Genomic DNA, 18,487 nt, shown 5'->3' with positions numbered 1-18,487 from the left:
AATGGAACATTTAAAATATGATAAAATTAAGGACTCTCCTGTAACTACCTCTAAACAGATGCCTAACTAAATGTTCAAGACTGGTTTCTCTATAGGGCTGGAAATCTACCAGTCTAGTGGCTCCTGGACTCCATGACCAAACTCATCTCTTACCCCAAATTGCCCATATTCCTGTGTTCTGCATATCCGTTAATGACATCTCCATCCACCTGGTCAACCAGGCTAAAAACCTGAATTATCTTTGGCCTCTCTCTGCCCTTCACTTTTATCTAATTAATTGTCAGATATGGTTCACTGAACTTCCAAACTGACTTCCCTGTATCGAATCTCTACCTTCTTCACCCTACTGCCAGAATTCTCTCCTTAAAGCTCAGATTTATGTTGTCACTTGCTCAAAAATCTTACTCTTCCCTATTCCCTGTGGAATAGCCTATACTCTTTAGCACCCGGGGCTTTCCACAATTTGGCCCCATTTCCCCCACCACCTCTTGTTTTGATTACAACAGGATTTAATTTGTAAGGGTGACTGAGTAATGACAGAGTGGTCAGTGCCATTGAAAGAAGTTTTATTGCTCACATATCTCAAAAGAAGGGGGAACATTATGCTATTCAAAACCACATAGGGAGGGATGCCTGGGTGGCTCAGCGGTTTAGAGCCTGCCTTCCGCCCAGGGTGTGATCCCAGGGTCCTGGGATCAAGTCCCACATTGGGCTCCCTGCATGGAGCCTGCTTCTCCCTCTGCCTGTGTCTCTGCCAATCTCTCTCTCTCTCTCTCATAAATAAATAATCTTAAAAAAAAAAAAAGCCACACAGGGAGGTATTAGGGTCAGGAAGGAAAACAAAAGGAGTGAAAGGAGAGCATGATCCAGAGCCTTTATTGTGGTTTCTGTGGGAAGAAACGGGTGACATAGAGTAGGCAAATTTGAGTGAGCTTAGGATGGGATACTTTGAATAATGTCAGTGCACTCTGTAATAAAAAAAGGTGTCTCTCATTGTCCAGTACTCAGCCCTGGGGTGATTTGGGGCAAGGGAACTATTGGCTTGGTGTGTGAGAGTTAAAGGAAGTAGTTGGGGATACAGACTTTCAATTGTTTGGTTAGTGGAAGCTGTGTGCACTGGCAAGTTGTTACTGTAGGAGTTAGCTCACTTTAGGAGGGACAGCTCCTGGGAGTGGAGGGGGCCTAAGTCCCCAAGATGTCACAGCATTTTAAAATGCAGGGAATAAGAAACATAACTAATACACATCTCCCTTCCCATGAACCTTTGGCTCATAGCTCTAGTCACCCCAGAAAATGCCCTTCTGTATGAAGTTCTACAGTGCATCTCTCAACACCGCCACTGCCCATAGCTGTGATGAATAGCACCCCAAGTCTGGTAGCACGTAACTGTTAACCTTAAAAATAAAACTGCGTTATTTTCCCAGCAAAAATATGTTTATTCGAGAATAGCAGAGAATTGCGATCCAGGGCAAGCAACTTATGGCAACACCAAAGATATGACCAGAGAGCAAACCAGAGTTGGCTCATTTGTGGGGCGTGGGGGCAGTTTGGAAAGCTGTTATAAACAAGAAGTCATGGGATGCCTGGGTGGCTCGGGGGTTGAGCCTCTGCCTTCCACCCAGGGGGTGATCCTGGAGTCCTGGGATTGAGTCCCTCATCAGGCTCCCTGCAGGGAGCCTGCTTCCCCCTCTGCCTGTGTCTCTGCCTCTCTCTCTCTCTCTCTCTCTCTCTCTCTGTCTCTCATGAATAAATAAAATCTTTTTAAAATAAAAATAACAAATAAATAAACAAGAAGTCCGTTGGAGTAAAATGGACAGTGGCTTCTCATTGGCTCAGTTGTGACTGCTTCTCATTTGGCTGGTCCGTTCGAGGAAAGCCTTTCTTCCTTTTGCTAAGGTAGTAAGATTATACCCCAGTGCAAGGTCCTACTCTCCCTGTTGGATTTGCAACTAGCAAAGACTGGTAGGGCATGAGAGCTCCCCCTGCTGAATCTCCTGACTGCATTTTAATGAGGTTCTCTTTAATAATTTTCACAATAACCATGATCCCTTCTCTATCTCCCCCCCCTGGCCCCCCCCCCGACTAAATAAGTGATTGCACCTGACACAAGTACCCATCCAATCTACAGGGGTGGCTGGCAACATGGGACTGTTATGACCCTCCCCAAAAGACAAACTGGGCCAATCAGATGTCCTCTTTTCAAATTAAGAGCCGACAAGAGATTTCCAGTGGATGGTAAAGTGAACTGGAAGGCCCTGAAGTCAACTCAGGACCTTTAAGCCAGGGATGGACTAGTGCTCCACCCCTCCTCCTACTCCATCCCTTACTAATGCCAAAATACTACAAATAGTGCATAAATTATCTTGGGCTGGTGCTGGAGATTTTTTGTTTTAATGTTTCTTTCAAGGACGAAGAATAACAGGTACAGTGACAAAACGGGAGTAAACAGGTCTGACTTGATCGAGCCCGAGACGGAGGCCACAAGGATGCCTTTCTACACGGCCCCAAACGTGTTGCAAAGTGTTTTTAATTTTATGTAAACATTTAATGAGGATCACATAAACACAGTCTAGTACAACGCATCCAGCAATGGGCGTTTCCAGCTCCTTTTTAAGTTTCCCACACTGGGCTCACACTGTGCAGGGTAGAAATCTGCCCCGGGGCGGGGCGGGGCGGGGTGGGGGTTCGACTGCTTCCCGCCCCTAATCACGTGGGACCAAGTCCGCACACTATCTATCGATTGCTTCTGCCTGGGCAGAGCCGCCGGAATCGACTGCTCCGGTCTGGCTCGTCCCCGGCGCGGGAAAACTTCCAATCCCGCCCCGCGGCCGCCGAGACCGCCACACCCTCCGCGTCCCGGAGCTGCCCGCGCTTCCTCCTGCTTTTCCGTCCCGGGCTCCCGGCATCGCACGAGTGGAAGCGGAGACGCTCAAGCCGCAGTCGCCGTCATGTCCGAGGCTTATTTCCGGGTGGAGTCGGGTGCGCTGGGGCCTGAGGAAAACTTTCTGTCCTTGGACGACATCCTGATGTCCCACGAGAAGCTCCCAGTGCGCACAGAGACCGCCATGCCCCGCCTCGGCGCCTTCCTCCTGGAGCGGAGCGGAGGGGCCGAGACTGACCACGCGATCCCTCAGGTGAGCCTTAGGGCGCGGCACCCGCCGGAAAGACTACAGTTCCCAGGGGGCCGCGCGGCCACGTCGCAGGGCGCTGCCCTCCCTGGGATTTGCCGCGCTGCCGCGGTGCGGGGAAGCGGGCGTCCGCGCGCCCGGCTGGTTTCTGAGCGTTGGTCCCACGCGGCCAGGCCGCTGCTTTCACTTTTGAAGCTGTCCAAGTTGAGCATGTCCGCCCCACCCCCGTGTGTCGAAGGCTGTAGAATTGGCTACTGCTGGCCGTTTCGGGACCGGGGTTCTGATCACGTCTGTCTTTAAACCAAAGCTTTGGTTCTGTAGGAGGACGTGATACGTCTCGGAGCCGCACGCGGCGAGGTTCGTGCCTGCGCAAGGATGAGGGCTCCTCCGCGAGCGTCCACGGGCCACGCGGGCGTGGGTGGAGCGAGGGAGAGGCTCCCTCCACGACGCCTTTGATCCTGCGACCCTGTGCTTGGACGCGGCCGCACGCTAGGGATCGGGCCAGGACCGGTTGTGCACCTGCTCAGGGCCCCGCCGCCCGCGGTGCGCTTAGGACTGCAGTCTGGAGCTGTGATTGCGCACGCAGGTCCGTCCCGGCAAGGGCTCGTCGGCGTTATTGTTATCTTCTCTTTCATCTACATTTTGTTTGGAAGGGTGTGTTACTTCGGCATATTTGTTTTGTTTTGTTTTTTTTATCGAAGTAATGCATATACGGCGTTTTAAAGGTCAGAGGGTACCAGCAAAATTTATGTCAGAAACTAGTAGTAGGTTCTGCCTTGCTTTCCCTCACTTTCTGGCGACTTTTTAAATAGTTTCTTCAGGATTCGCCTTTGCTTTTCTTTCTTTTTTTTTTTTTTAAGATTTTGACAGAGAAACAGGACAAATAGTAGGAGCCGCAGGCAGAGGGAGGGGGGAGGAGCAGAACCCCTGCTGAGCAGGGAGCTCAGCGTGGGGCTAGATCCCAGGCCCGGGGGTCACGACCTCAGCCCAAGGCACAGGCGCAAGCTAGGCCTGAGCCACCTCGGCGCCCCACTTCTGTTTTTAAATAAGAGTCTTAAGCTTGTTTTCTTGATTTGTAAAAAAATAAATTATTTCTTGGCTTTGCGTTTTAGTAGATAAAGGATTTTGTACTCCTACACACTGGTAAACTGAGATGCACTGCCCTTTTTTACTTTAAATTTAATTAATTAACATATAATGTATTATTAGTTTCAGAGGTAGATGTCAGTGATTCATCACTTGCATAATAACACCCAGTGCTCATTGCATCACGTGCCCTCCTTAATGTCCATCACTGGGTCACCCCACCCCCTCCCCTCCAGCAACCGCTCCTCTTGTTTCCTGTGAGGAGTCCGTTATGATTTGTCTCACCCTGATTTCTTTTTTTTTTTTTTTAAGATTTTATTTATTCATTCATTCATTCAGAGAGAGCGAGAGACACAGGCAGAGGGAGAAGCAGGCTCCATGCAGGAAGCCCGATGTGGGACTCGATCTCAGGTCTCCAGGATCACACCCCAGGCTGCAGGCGGCGCTAAACCGCGGCGCCACCGGGGCTGCCCTCTCACTCTGATTTCATTTTATTTTTTTCCTCTCGTTTTATTTCTTCTTCTCTTCCCCTATGATCCTGTTTTATTTCTTAAATTCCGCAAAGGAGTGAGATCATATGATAATTATGTTTCTCTAATTGAGTTATTTCACTTAGCATAATACTCTGATTCCATCCATGTCATCACAAATGGCAAACTTTTTTTTTTTTTAAGATATTATTTATGTATTCATGAGACACAGAGAGAAAGAGAGAGAGGCAGAGACACAGGCAGAGGGAGAAGCAGGCTCCATGCAGGGAGCACATCGTGGGACTCGATCCTGGGTCTCCAGGATCACACCCTGGGCTGAAGGAGGCGCTAAACCACTGAGCTACCCAGACTGCCCAGACTTCATTTTTTGATGGCAGAGTAGTATTCCATTGCATATATATTCCACATCTTCTTTATCCCTTCATCTGTTGATGGACATTTGGGCTCTCAACGTAGTTTGGCTATATGTCCACAATAGCTCTGGACATTGCAGCTATGAACATTGGGGTGCAGGTGCATCGCTGCCCATACTTTATTCATATTACCTTCTTTTACCTAATGTCACTTTGTGTTCCAGGATTCCATCTAGGAATCCCCATTGCATTTAGTATCTTGTCTCCTTAGCCCACTCTTGGCTGTGACAGTTTATCAGCTTTTCCTTGTTTTTAATAACTGACAGTTTTGTGGAGTGCCAGTCAGATAATTTGTGGAATGTTCCTCTATTGGGATTAGTCTGACATCTCCCTCATGGTTAGACTGTAGTGACAGGTTTTGAGGAGGAAGAAAACAGAGGTAAAGCGCTGCTTTTATCGTATCATATCAAGAGCTCATGCTGTCAGCATGACTTATCACATTGATAGAACCTTGATCACCCAGCTGAAGTAGTGTTTCTCAGGATTCTTCACCGTAAAGCTACTTTTTTCCACCCTCCATACTGTTCTTTTTGGGGGGGAGTCATGCACAGCTTCACTTAAGGAATAGGGAGTTACGTACTTCTTTTAGGGCAGAGTGTCTATGTAAATTATTTAGAATTCTTCTGTATGGGAGCTTTGTGTAGGAAGGTTTTTAAGGACATGTTTAATTTCATTTGTAGATATAGAACTATTCACGTTTTCTGTTTCTTCCTGTGTTACTCTTGGTATATTGTTTTCTCCCCTAGGAATTTGACAATTTCATTTCCATTTTCAGATGGAGTGGTACAATATTCGAAACCTCCTTTTACTGTCTTTTTGACATCTGTAGGATTATGTTGGTGTCTTGGTTTTTTATTCTTGATAAGAAATGCCCCCTTCATTAGTCTTGCTAGGTGTTTATCAATTATATTAGTGTTTTTTTTTCTTCAAATTTTTTATTTATTCAAATTTTTTATTTAAATTCCAGTTAACGTACAATGAAATATTAATTCAGGAGTAGAATTCAGTGATTCATTACTTACACATAACACCCAGTGCTCATCATAACAGGTGTCCTCCTTAATCCCTATCACTCATCTAGCCCATCCCCCACCCACCTACCTCCATCAACCCTTGTTTTGTTTGCTATTGTTAAGAGCCTTTTATGGTTTGTTTCCTTCTGTCTCTCTTTTTTCCCCTCTCACATGTGTTCATCTGTTTTCTTAGGCTTTTATTTGTTTTTTAAGATTTTATTTATATGGGAGAGAGAGAGTTCAGAGCAGGGGCAAAGGGAGAGGTAGAAGCAGACTCCCCTGCTGGGCAGGGAACCTGATGTGAGCCTCAATCCCAGGACAACCCTCCCCCCCTCCCCCATCATGACCTGAGCCAAAGGCAGACACTTAACCTACTGAACTACCCCAGTGCCCCTGTTTTATTAGTGTTTTAAAAGAACTTACAGCTCTGTTAGTTTTCTCCTTTGTACCTTTGTTTTCTAGCTCATTAAGCTCTTAATTAGTTCTTTCCTTCTACTTTCTTTGGACTTAATTTTCATTGTTTCCTACCACCACCACCCTCAGCACTAACAATGCATTTTGAGATGGGTCCCCAGGTTATTGATTTTTCTGCCTGCCTTTATGCATTTTCTAGCTCTACATTTCCTCAGAGCACACCTTTAATTGCATTCCACAAGTTTTGATTTGTTGTATTTTATTTTCATATCAATGAGTTCAAAATAATTTCTAATTTCCCTTGTGATTTCTTCTTTGACTCATGGGTTATTTAGAAGACAAGTGCTTAATTCTAAACATGTTGGGATTTTGCTCTTTATTTTTTGCTTTCGATTTTTAGCTTAATTCATTCCACTGTAGCCAAAGAATGTAATCTGAATGATTTCAGTCTTTTGAAAGTTAAGGCTTGCTTTATACTCCAACATAAAATCAACTTAACCATTCTATATGCACTTGAACCAGATGTGTATTATGAAGTCATGGTGTGTGATAAATAATGTAAGGTCAAGTTTGCTGTTTGTTTTGTTGAGATCTTTTATATTCTTACCTTTTGGCTGTTATTTATCTAAAGAGATATGCCAAAGTCTCCCACTCAGATTATAGATTTGCATGTTTCTCCTTTTACTTCTGTCAGTTTAAACAGCTACCTGTCTTTTTTTAAATTTATTTATTCATGAGAGACACAGAGAGAGGGAGGCAGAGAGAAAGGCAGAGGAAGAAGCAGGCTCCATGCAGGGAGCCCGACGTGGGACTCGATCCCGGGTCTCTAGGATCATGCCCTGGGCTGAAGGCGGTGCTAAACTGCTGAGCCACCCGGGCTACCCACCTCTTTTTCTTGTGGATATGATGATCCTGTTATTCTTGTCAGATGTCCTTTTTATCTCTAGTATGCTTATTTCCTTTGACTACTATTTGCATGGCATTTTTTCAACCTTTCTGTGTCTTTATATTTTAAGATATATCTCTTTTAAACAGCGTATAGTTGGGTTTTGTTTTTCTTTGGTTTGACAGTTTTCCAATTGGTGTACTTAATTTGTTTATATTTAATTATTGATATGTTTGTGTTTATTTTTGCCTTCCTACTATTTACTTTGTGTTCTGCATTTCCATGTTTCTTTCTGGGATCATTTTCATTCTCCTTTCAAGATTTCCTTACTCTGTGTCTTCGGGTCTGTCTCCATTTCTGTCTGTACAAGGATCCCCAGGACCAACCCTGGGTTTGATGATTCACTAAGAGAACTCATAGGACTCAGCATACAGTCATACTAATGTTTAAATTTTAATATAATAAAAGGATACAGAGCAAAATCAGCAAAGGGAAAGAGTGTGTGGGGTGAAGTTTGCAAGAAGCTGGACACAAGCTTCCAAGAGTCCTGCCCCAGTGGAGTCACAGGATGCACTGAATTTCTCCAATAATGCATTATGACCATGTGCGTGAAATATCGTGACCAGGGAAGCTCGTTAGAGGCTCACTACCCAAGGTTTTATTGAAGGCTAGTTACATAAGCACTCTACCTAACATATATCAAGATTCCAGAAGGAAAGCAGGTATTCAGCATAAAGCACGTTGCATAAACTGTTTAAGCACAGTGACTCACTCATATCCATCCTGAGAATACTGGGAACCCTCCTGAAACCCAAATTCTAGGACACCCACCAAAGACCAACCTTGTAAGCAGGCCCTTCCTAGGATGGCAGTCTCAGGCTATGTTAACTTTCTGTACACTTCCTATCTGGAAATATCATTATTTCACCTTTGCTTTTAAAGGTTATTTTCACTAGGCATAGAATTTTAGATTTGCAGTTATTTCAGGCCTTTTTAAGAAGCTGTCATTCGGGATCCCGGGGTGGCCCAGCCTTCAGCCCAGGGCGTGATCCTGGAGTCCCGGGATCAAGTCCCACATCGGGCTCCCCTTATGGGGCCTGCTTCTCCCTCTGCCTGTGTCTCTGCCTCTCTCTCTGTGTGTCTCTCATGAATGAATAAATAAAATCTTTAAAAAATAAGATGTCATTCTATTTTCATTATTTTGTGGCTTCCATCTGTTGAGAAGGTGACTTTGACTCTTTTTGCTCCTTTTGTAAAAGAGATGTGAAAAAAAAGAGAGAGAGAGAGAGAGATATGTTCCTCACTCCCACCAGCAGGACCTTCTGGGATTTTCTCTAGGTCTTCATTTTTTCAGCAATGTAAGATGTGCCTAATTGTGATTTTATTAATATTTATCCTACTTGGTGTTCAAAATGTTCCTGGAATCTGTGATTTAATATCTCTTTTTAGTTTGGAAAATCCATGGCTTTTGTCTTTTCAGATACTTTCTTTGCTTCAATGTACTCCTCTCTTTCCAGACTTCAAATTCCATGCAGGTTTGACTTCTTTCTTTCTTCCTTTTTTTTCTTTCTTTCTTTCTTTCTTTCCTTTCTTTCCTTTCTTTCCTTTTTCTTTCTTTTCTTTCTTTTCTTTTTCTTTCTTTTCCTTCCTTTCCTTCCACCATATTCCATATGTCTCTTACACTCTTTTCTCTATTTTCCTTTTATGCTTCAGTTAGATAGTTTCTATTTACCCTTTTTTCAACTCATGACTGTGTCAAATCTGGTAAGCTAGTTAATGTGACTTAATCTATTTTCTTTTCTTTTTCTTAAGGGGTGGAGGGGCAGAAGGAGCACTATTCTCTCTGATAGTGCTCAGAGAGAATCCTGATGCAGGGCTCAATCTCACATCCCTGAGATAGTGATCTGAGCCAAAATAAGAGTCAGAAGCCTAATGGACTGAGCCACCTAGGCGCTCCCTACTGAGTTTGTTTGTTTGTTTGTTTTTATTCATAGAGACACACAGAGATAGGCAGAAACACAGACAGAGGGAGAAGCAGGCTCCATGCAGGGAGCCCAATGTGGGACTTGATCCCCAGTCCGGGATCACACCCTGAGCAGATGGTTGACTGCTGAGCTACCCAGGCATCCCCCCCCTACTGAGTTCTTAAAGTTCAATTCTTGCATTTCTCAGATCTGGAATTTCCATTTGATTTTTAAAAATTTATTTAAAGTTGGTGCCTAATTAGTCTTAATATTCGGTACCAGATATTGGACTTATTTCTCTCTCTGTCCCTTTTTTCTCAAATCTTGGTCCCTTATGTGTACTGGCCGCTTGGCAGCCTTGAACTCAGGATTTGTCACTCAGGCCCTGTGAGGTTGGCAGAAAGCTCTGCTCACACACACCACAGAGCCATTCCTACCTTTTGCAGCAGTTTTATGCTGTTGCTGCCTCCTTTGATTCAGTTATGTTTGACTTTTATTTTTTTGGACATTTCTCTTCATTTCTGGTCTATCATGGCCATCTCACTATATTTCCCAATTCTCTTAATGCTTTAAAAATATAGACATTTATCTTTTCTGTCACCTCTGAAGCTGTGAAGCGGGACAGAGAGGCGCTGTGGCCTGAGCTCAGGCTGATGCCACTTTTCCTGGGAGCCCCCAGCACCCAGGCTGGTGATTAGCACACAGTAGGCCCCCAGCACATGTATGAGCAATAGATATTCATAGGAAGCAAAAATGTTTATTATACTTCTGAAGTGTCTGCAATTAGAAGTTTTTATTTGTGAGTTAGAAAACTTTCCCTTTACCCCATTCTTCTGTTCTGTGCTTTTGTGGACTAAATCCATTTCTCTCACCATTCCATCTTGACATTTATGAAACTTCAGCCCGTGCAGCTCAGTTTTTCAGGTCACATCCAGATCTTCTGTGTTTGGTAGCTCTGCCCCCAAAGAGAATAGGCAGCACTGATAGTGCTCAAGCTGTGTATATTTCCTTTCTGCCACACACATTTACTATGGTATTTGCTCTTAAAAATCTCCATTCTTGTCTGAGGCAGGGCTCCAAGCTTGAACTCCCCTTGTGGCTGGCGAAGGGACTTTTTGACAACAAGCGGCGGATCATTTCTGTGGAACTTCCCAAGATCTACCAACAAGGTTGGAGGACGGTGTTCAGTGCCGATGCCAATGTGGTGGACCTCCACAAGCTGGGGCCACATTTCTACGGGTTTGGCTCCCAGCTCCTGCATTTCGACAGTCCAGAGAATGCAGACATTTCCGAGTCTCTCCTGCAGGCAAGTAATTAATGTGAAAAGCCAGGACACTGCACATGCCCCGGAGCTGGCATGGCAAAAGCCCCAGACTTGCATCATTTATACAGTTAGTGTATTTGTCATTCCATGTCAACCAACAGACTGTGTTTTCCAATGATATACATACTTAAAAGTGATTGGTCTGGGCTCTTCATATTTGTTTATTAAGAATTGGGGAAAAAAAAAAGAATTGGGACCAGCAGGAAGTCCTGGAAATAAGAAAGGGATGATGGTTGAGCACACATGACAGGCACTCAAATGCACCCCAGCCCAGTCCAGCCCAGCGCAGCCCCAGGACTGGCAGGAATGCATGTGTTCTTGTTCACTTCCCTTGTTCTGGGGTTAAGATGTGGCCCTGCCATGTACTCACTGTGTAATTTGGTCAAGTCACTTAACCTCTCTAGGCTTCTCAACTTTTACCTGCTAAATGGAAATATAATAGTGCTAAAACTATCACATCGCAGTGAGATGATGTCGTGCTATTTCATAAATGGTGCCTATTACTGTCAGGTTACAGATAAAGTAATGTTTTATGTATATTACCATCCTTACTATATGACCTTATTTTAACTTTCCATAATTACTTTTTATCCTGCTAATATTAGAAGAAACCATCCTTCCTACCTCCTGTTTTACTTCCTCATTTCTAGCTTTAGAAGAACTGGAGGCTGAAGACACATTTTCTCCCTGGGCTGTGCACATGCCATCCATCAGGCTCAAGGGTTGTTTGGCCTAATATGTACAGGTGCTGTTTTTAATGTGGATAAGAAAGAAAAACTTTGTTGCAATCCATTCAGATAATACCTAGACTATAGACAGTTGGAGCTTAGGAAACTTGAACAGGAAACTAAAAATGAGGAAGACCCATTGGTCTAACAATGTCACCAAAGCATGTTCTTGACCAGGAACACTGCCCTTTGTTAGTGAGTTCCGTGTTTTCTTTTCCCAACACTGCTCTGAAGTCCTATAAAGTTGCTTATATAGGAGGTGACATTGCCATGAGGCAGTTGATGAAACTTCAGCAGGGGCTTATGGTTTGGCCTCAGAGCCCTAGGGTAGAATGACACTCCTAGATCACACGTGTCTCTGTCCTGCTCTCAGACTGAAAAAAAAAAAAATAGAAAATGTATTCAGTTAGATCAGTTTCTGGTTAAGACCTGTCATCATGTGTCACAGGACATTATTATGGCCTTTGTCACTAATAACAGATGGGTAAGGCTTTTCGAGGAGCTTACTCTTCCTAGCCATTTGCTAGGTGCTCTACATGTGTTCCTTCACTGGTTTCCTGACAACCATTGGATTTTCCTAACAGTCCATTTCACAGATGGGGAAATTGAGATGTAGCAATGTCATATAACTTCCTCGAGTGGTAAAGTTGCCTCAGACCTCCTTCCGACTGAGTCCGAGACCAAACCCTTTCCCTCCATGACTTTTAAACGTTCAGGGATGGGGCCACCAGGTTGGCTTAGTCAGTAGAGCATGCAACTCTTAACTCAGGGTTGTGAGATCGAGCCCCACTTGAACTCAGTGTAGAGATTACTTAGATACAAAATCTTTAAAAAGAAAATGTTAGCCATAAAGATGGATCTGATTTCTCTTACTCCCTTCTCCCTCCAGACATTCATTGGACGATTTCGCCGCATCATGGACTCCTCCCAGAACGCTTACAATGAAGACACTTCAGCTCTGGTAGCCAGGCTCGATGAGATGGAGAGGGGCTTGTTTCAAACAGGACAGAAAGGACTAAATGACTTCCAGTGTTGGGAGAAGGGCCAGGCTTCTCAGATCACAGCTTCCAGCCTTGTTCAGAACTATAAGAAGAGAAAACTCACTGACATGGAAGGCTGAAGGCCAGGAGAACACAGAAGTGCTCCTGGTGGAGTTATCACTGTGTGTCCTTGAAAGGAGCCTCGCTGACCTTGTCTAGGACCAGAACCGTGTCCCATGTCATGACTTATTCCTGGCAGCAGTCCCAGGAGTGGGACCATCTGGTTGGGACATGCTGAAGGATGTCCCTAGCCTGTAAGGCTTACAAAACTATCCTATCCTGCTGATCCACAGCCAGGGAGAAACCTGAGTCCTCCAGAAATAGGGGTAGTTAATACATGCATTGCAATACAGTTGGAACTGGGATCCCTCATGCTTGGGAGTGTCACAGCCTCCCATGTCCACTTTCAATGGCTCCAAAGCGCAGGTACAAATGGGCCATCTTAGCCTGCTCATAAATATTCTCTCAAGCCTAACTGCCCCATCTTCCTTGTGTTTGTCCAGAGGACGGCACCCCCAAGACACCGGCCTTACCTGTATCTCCTGCCTCTGGGGAGTTATCAATTTCCAAAAACAGTTGCCACGAATAAAGGAGAAAAAGGAAAAGGCAGATGAATGGCAGGGCTTCTAAAGAGAAGGCAGTGCTTTCCTCCTCTGTCATCAGGGCAGGGACTGAGCGTCTCAGAACTCAGCAGTCAGCCTGGGGTGGGGGCGGGGGGAATGATTAACCTGCGCCTGTCTTTTGGCTTGAGAGCTTCAGAACCACCTGCACAGCAATCAGTTCCCTCCCTAGAAGAGCCAACAGGGAGTCATTTGGAATTGCAAAGTAGTTATTAAAGGGTGTTAGCCAGCCCTTATTACTACATTGAAAGCTGGACTTTTAGGGTTGCTGGTTAGGAAGAGCCCCGTTTGAGAAGCTTAACATGACAAATTTAAGTGGGCAGGAGGCCGTGACTATGTTTCTCCTCTTCAGTAAATTCAGCAGCATGACTACCGAGAGGATTCCTGACCATTTATCAAGGATCTGTTTAAGCAAGCACAAAGCTCTTCCTCCGAAGATCAAGGCAGAAACGCTGGCTCAGGAAGAGGCCTCATTCCCTGCAGGCCAGCATGTGAAGGGTAGTTGTGCTGCCACCAGCCTCCCACGAGTGACAGTTGTCTTTGTCATTAGAAATTATAAAGGGGTTTGGGTATCCAGATTGTGCACATGTCTCCCTGCAAGTTTAGAATGCCACAATGGCTTTTTAAATGCATGTTTCAAGATGAAACCAATGTTTTTATAATTTAATTTTGATGCTAAATAAATGATCTATTTTGCACATGAATACATTTTGTACAAGTATTATTTCTGTAACTCGAGTACTACAGACGATCAAAGTGATCAGAGAATTTTGTCTTTGATCAAATTCAACAGTAATGCCCAATTAAACCTGTGTGTCAGTGACTCCTCTTTTGTTTGCACCAGACTCGTGAATGTGAGGTACGTTCTCTGTAGGAACAAGACGTGTCCCGGAAAGGTGGGACTTCATTGCTAGCACAGCATTTACATATAGCCAGGGCCCTGGAGAGGATTCATAGGGTAAGAAGAGCATATCATTTCATTTTTGGAGTCACTATTTTCACAGATAGCTTTGTATTTAAAGTCTGGCCAAAGGCAGCTGCCATTTTTTTCCCTCTTACTGGAAAAACAAACGTGCCAGAGTCACATGCCAGGGCTATGTGGGGATGCATGTGCAGAATTTATTCCCTGTTTTACGTTTTGAACAGATTATTACAAATAGCTTTTGAAACCTATTTCCAGTCACAAGTTTGCCTTCAAGCCTTTCAATTACTACCCTTCTTCCCTGCGGTCCTTCCCAAATCAGGCTTAGAGTCACTATTTCAAAAAGAGTCCCAAAATGATTCACATAGCAAATTACTCTTAAAATCAAGGAGTGGGGGAAATGTATGTCCTTTCCCCTTAAGGCTTTGTTCCCAGGTAACTGGCCTTAAGTACAAAGACCTCACCATATTCAGGTTTTTTTCCCTGAGACCATCTGGGCTGCAGAAGGAGTGGGGGAAGTCTTGGCCTCCTGGGTCAGTCCCTTGACCTCTGAACTTTAGAGAGCCCCAGGCTCAGTCCTGGGTCTCCCCTAGCGGTTCTCATCTCTGAGGGCATCTCATCCCATCTCAAGCTTTAAATACCATCTATGTGCTGTTGACTGCCTAAAATTTTATCTCCAGCTCAGACCCCTCCCTCCCACTCCAGATTTTGCATCCAGCCACCTGCCTGACATTTCTACTTAAACATCTGACCTAACATCGCTGAAATTGAGCTAGTATTCCTCCATCTGCTCCTCCTATAATCTTTCTCTTCCCTGTTTCTGACTAAGGCCAGAAAAGTACTCCCTGTTGCAGGGGACAAAAACCCAACTACTTCCTTGGCCCTTTCCTTACTCTCTGTGTCTTTTGGTTCTACCTTCAAATCACTTGCACAACCTGACCATGTCTTACCCACCTTAAGACCTCACCATAGCAGCCAGAATGGTCTTATTCAAAAATAAATCAGATCTTACTCATTCTCAGCTCAAAACCCTATCTCTGAGAAAAAGGTCATTCCACCATCCCAATCCCTTTTGTTAAAAAGTTCACTTAACCCCAGTGATCTGGTGTAGAAATTGTTTTTAATCTGCTTTTTGAAAGATTTATTTATTTGAGAGAGAGAGGGTGAGCAGGAGGAGGGGCAGAGGAAGAGACTCTCAAGCAGATTCCCCACTGAGCAGGGACACCTTGCCTCCCCCACCCCCCCCCCCGCCCCCATGCAAGGCTGTCTCAGGACACTGAGATCATAATCTGAGCCAAAATAAAGAGTTGATGCTTAACCGCCTATATCAGACACCTCTGGTGTAGCAGAAGTAATTTTTTTTTTGGTTTGTTTTTGTTTTAAAGATTTTATATATTCATGAGAGACACATACATAGGCAGAGACACAGGCAGAGGGAGAAGCAGGCTCCATGCAGGGAGCCCAACGTGGGACTCGATCCTGGGTCTCCAGGATCACCCCCTGGGCTGAAGGCAGGTGCTAAACTGCTGAGCCACCCAGGCTGCCCTAATTTATTTTAAATAAAAATTTCACATTCTGCCTAAGAAATTTTTTAGTATCTTAGAGAGTTTCTCATTAATGTCTCGGCACCACTGGACCTGAAAAATTTCTGGAACGCTGCACCTGAAGTAGTGAAATCAGAATGCAGAAGTACTGAGTGATGTGCTCGAGCACTGTGAGTCTATCTGTTCTCTTCGGTCCCCTGCCCATCCTTCAAGAAATCCCCAAAAGTGCTTTTTTCACCTTTATGCTTGAAACAGTTGTGCTTAAATGAAAATTAATATTTTACACATTTTAGCAAAGGAAAATGACTATGCAGAGGCCATATGTTTCTGAAAGTAGATATCTTTGTATTTAAGAGAAAAAATCTATACTTGAAGTAACTGGTTGAACAAAACGTAGGATAGATGCTTAACTATAAGAACCTTAATTTTACAACATTTACCTAGTATGGGCAAACTGAAATTTTTTTATATTGGATACACACTGCTTGATAATTTCTAAAAGACCATTAAATACCCTTAACCTAAAGACAGGTGTCTAAATTTGGAGTTCTCTTGCTCACTCTTGATACTACTATTTTGACTGAGCAGTAAGCCTCCATATGAATCAAGGGTAAGCCTGAGACAATGCAGAACCACACTCTCTTACTTCGAGCAAATGATTAACAAAGGTGACGGGCCCAGCCAGCTTTTGTTTGAGCTCATTTTGTTGATTTTTCCAGGCTTGTGCATTTCTGTCTAACTCAGAGACACTGAGACCCAGCTTATTGCCTGGCAGCCTTACTTAGGAAGAGCATTCTCCTTTCGGGGTACTCTCTCCTGTTGCCTGTGCTGGGTCTAGGAAGGTACCAGTGGGGCTGCCCCCAGAAGCCAGAAGTCACCTTGTGTGTCTTCCGAGATCAGAGTCAAGTCGGCTAAAGGGGCATCATTCCATTAAACCTCTTTTATTTGGGAGTAGTTATAGATTTATACGACAGTTGTGGAGGCAGCATGGAGAGGCGCCCTATCCTTCCCCCAGTGTTCCCCCACATCTTATGTAACCATGTGCATTTATTAAACACTGTTAACTAAGCCACAGGCTTTATTGACATTTCACCAGTTTTCCCACTAATATCCTTTTCCTGTTCCAGTATGCAATTTTAGAATCCTCTTGCATTTAGGGGGCAGTCATTTTTGAAAGCAAAAAAGAACATCAGACTCTTCCCTACATTAGTTTCAGGAGTTTAGGGTATTGGAAACATTTCATTGCATTGATACAGGTAAGGGCGGCCAAGTAGGGGCCTTTTAGGCCTTGTCCAAGAGCAAGCTGCTGGTCAGTTCATCAAGAAGGCAGAGAATCTGCTTTTCACCGGAAAATTTTACTCCCTTATATTTGGATCTGATGGGGAAAGGCCTCTTTGATTTTACTTAAAATTTTAGCATTCTCTCTCGACAGCAATAACATAATTTTCTCTCCTTTCCCTTCTGGTGCATACTAGCTAATTTTCTTTGTGTCTAAATGAGTTTAAAAAGAGCACAGCTTTATACACCAACATTATTAACAAGTGTCAGGACAGCTCTGAAAATAGTGCCTGGGAACTGCTAGTGTTTCAGAATCCATAAAGGGAGCACACAGAACCAGTTAATCCTGGCAGATATCTCCCACCTATGCCCAACTGAAAAAAAAAAAAAAAATCCCAGAGTTTTAAATCTTTATGACATTCTTTGCTCCTGTATCACCCTTGAGAGTTTATTTGATTCTCACATAATTTTCATGATTCCCTTTGTGCAATGAAAATTCTTCCCTGAGGACAGTTTCTTTGCTTTGGATACAGAAAAGCAAATGAGTGGCTAAGGAATAGAGATTCAAGTGCAACCAGTGAGACAGGTCAGAGAAGGGGGGGGGTGTGATTCATTGAAGGGAACGTGTGGTGAAGATGCATGTTGACGCTTGAAGACTAGAGACAAACCTGTAATTAGAGTCGGCATTTGCCAGAACCGTAGGATGGGAAAGGTGACAACAGTTGTTCCCAGAGAATGACCTTATGTTAAATGGAAACAAGAGGGCTTGGCAGTCGGCTATCTTATAGGCTCAGGAGCAAAACACTTACAAAACTTTTCAAAAGACACTGTCATTTTCTAATTTAGCATTTCGTGCTCATGTCTTAGATATATCTAAGATTCCAGATAAATATTAAGTAATGTGCCTCTTTTCAAATCATTGGGAAGCCCAGGAGAGGTTTTTCTTGGGTTTTAAGCCAGTTCAGGCCTTGAACCACATTTTGGAGGATTCTCCTGGCTGACTGTCCAGATCATTTCAAATATCTTTAAGGGGAGCTGTCCATATAACATGATGCAGCCATGTTTCTGTATGGCCAGCGATGAAAATCAAGTTCTGCAATTTTTAAGGCATTTTCAAAAGACATTAGCCCAAACTGACCAACATCACTCCATTTTGAAAGACTGTTAGCTCCATTGACTGTTGTGATTTTAAAAGGCTTCCCTGCCACTGCAATAAAACAGAGAAAGCATAAGAAAAAAAAGTGTCAAGTTATGTATCTGTTTTTGTCAAAGAAACAGTGTAGCTGAGTTACATGGAGATGATGGTCTTACCTTGCTTATTTATAGCTTGAGGCATGCCCACCTCCTCAGTGTCATCCACAGGATGCAGCAAACTTCCATGAGGACCTGTACCATATAACAGATCTCTCAGGAAAGAGGTCATGTCTTCAGGCCCCTGATGTGGTCATTAATTCTGGAAAGCCAAAGAAAGAGAACTAATGTAGGGATGACTTCTTGATTGTATTCTCTGTGGGACCCCTTTGTTTAGTGATTCCATTCCTGTCCTTTCTAGACACGCATTCCGTGTCTGACTTGGGCCACAGTGCAGGAAGGTATAGGCTAAAGAGTTCTCACAGTCCTGGGGTGGTGGGGGAGT

At 44.1% G+C, this 18,487-nt stretch overlaps 1 protein-coding gene across 2 annotated transcripts; it reads left to right on the top strand.

The window, feature by feature from the left end:
* Positions 1 to 2,781: 2,781 nt before the first annotated feature.
* Positions 2,782 to 13,811, top strand: GINS3 (GINS complex subunit 3). Of its 2 annotated transcripts, XM_049098094.1 has the most exons (4): positions 2,792 to 3,134; positions 3,450 to 3,485; positions 10,468 to 10,701; positions 12,337 to 13,811. In XM_049098094.1, exons 1-4 carry the CDS (start codon positions 2,949 to 2,951, stop codon positions 12,565 to 12,567), a joined length of 687 nt encoding a protein of 228 aa, XP_048954051.1. In that variant the 5' UTR covers positions 2,792 to 2,948; the 3' UTR covers positions 12,568 to 13,811. The 2 variants fall into 2 exon arrangements, with proteins under 2 accessions (XP_025303398.1, XP_048954051.1); XM_025447613.3 differs by lacking the exon at positions 3,450 to 3,485 and having other exon boundaries at positions 2,782 to 3,134.
* Positions 13,812 to 18,487: the final 4,676 nt, after the last annotated feature.

The sequence above is a fragment of the Canis lupus genome, chromosome 2, assembly GCF_003254725.2.
Source record: "Canis lupus dingo isolate Sandy chromosome 2, ASM325472v2, whole genome shotgun sequence".
NCBI lineage: Eukaryota > Metazoa > Chordata > Mammalia > Carnivora > Canidae > Canis > Canis lupus.
The sequence above is the reverse complement of the archived record's forward strand: the minus strand, read 5'-3'. Positions and strand labels throughout refer to the sequence as shown.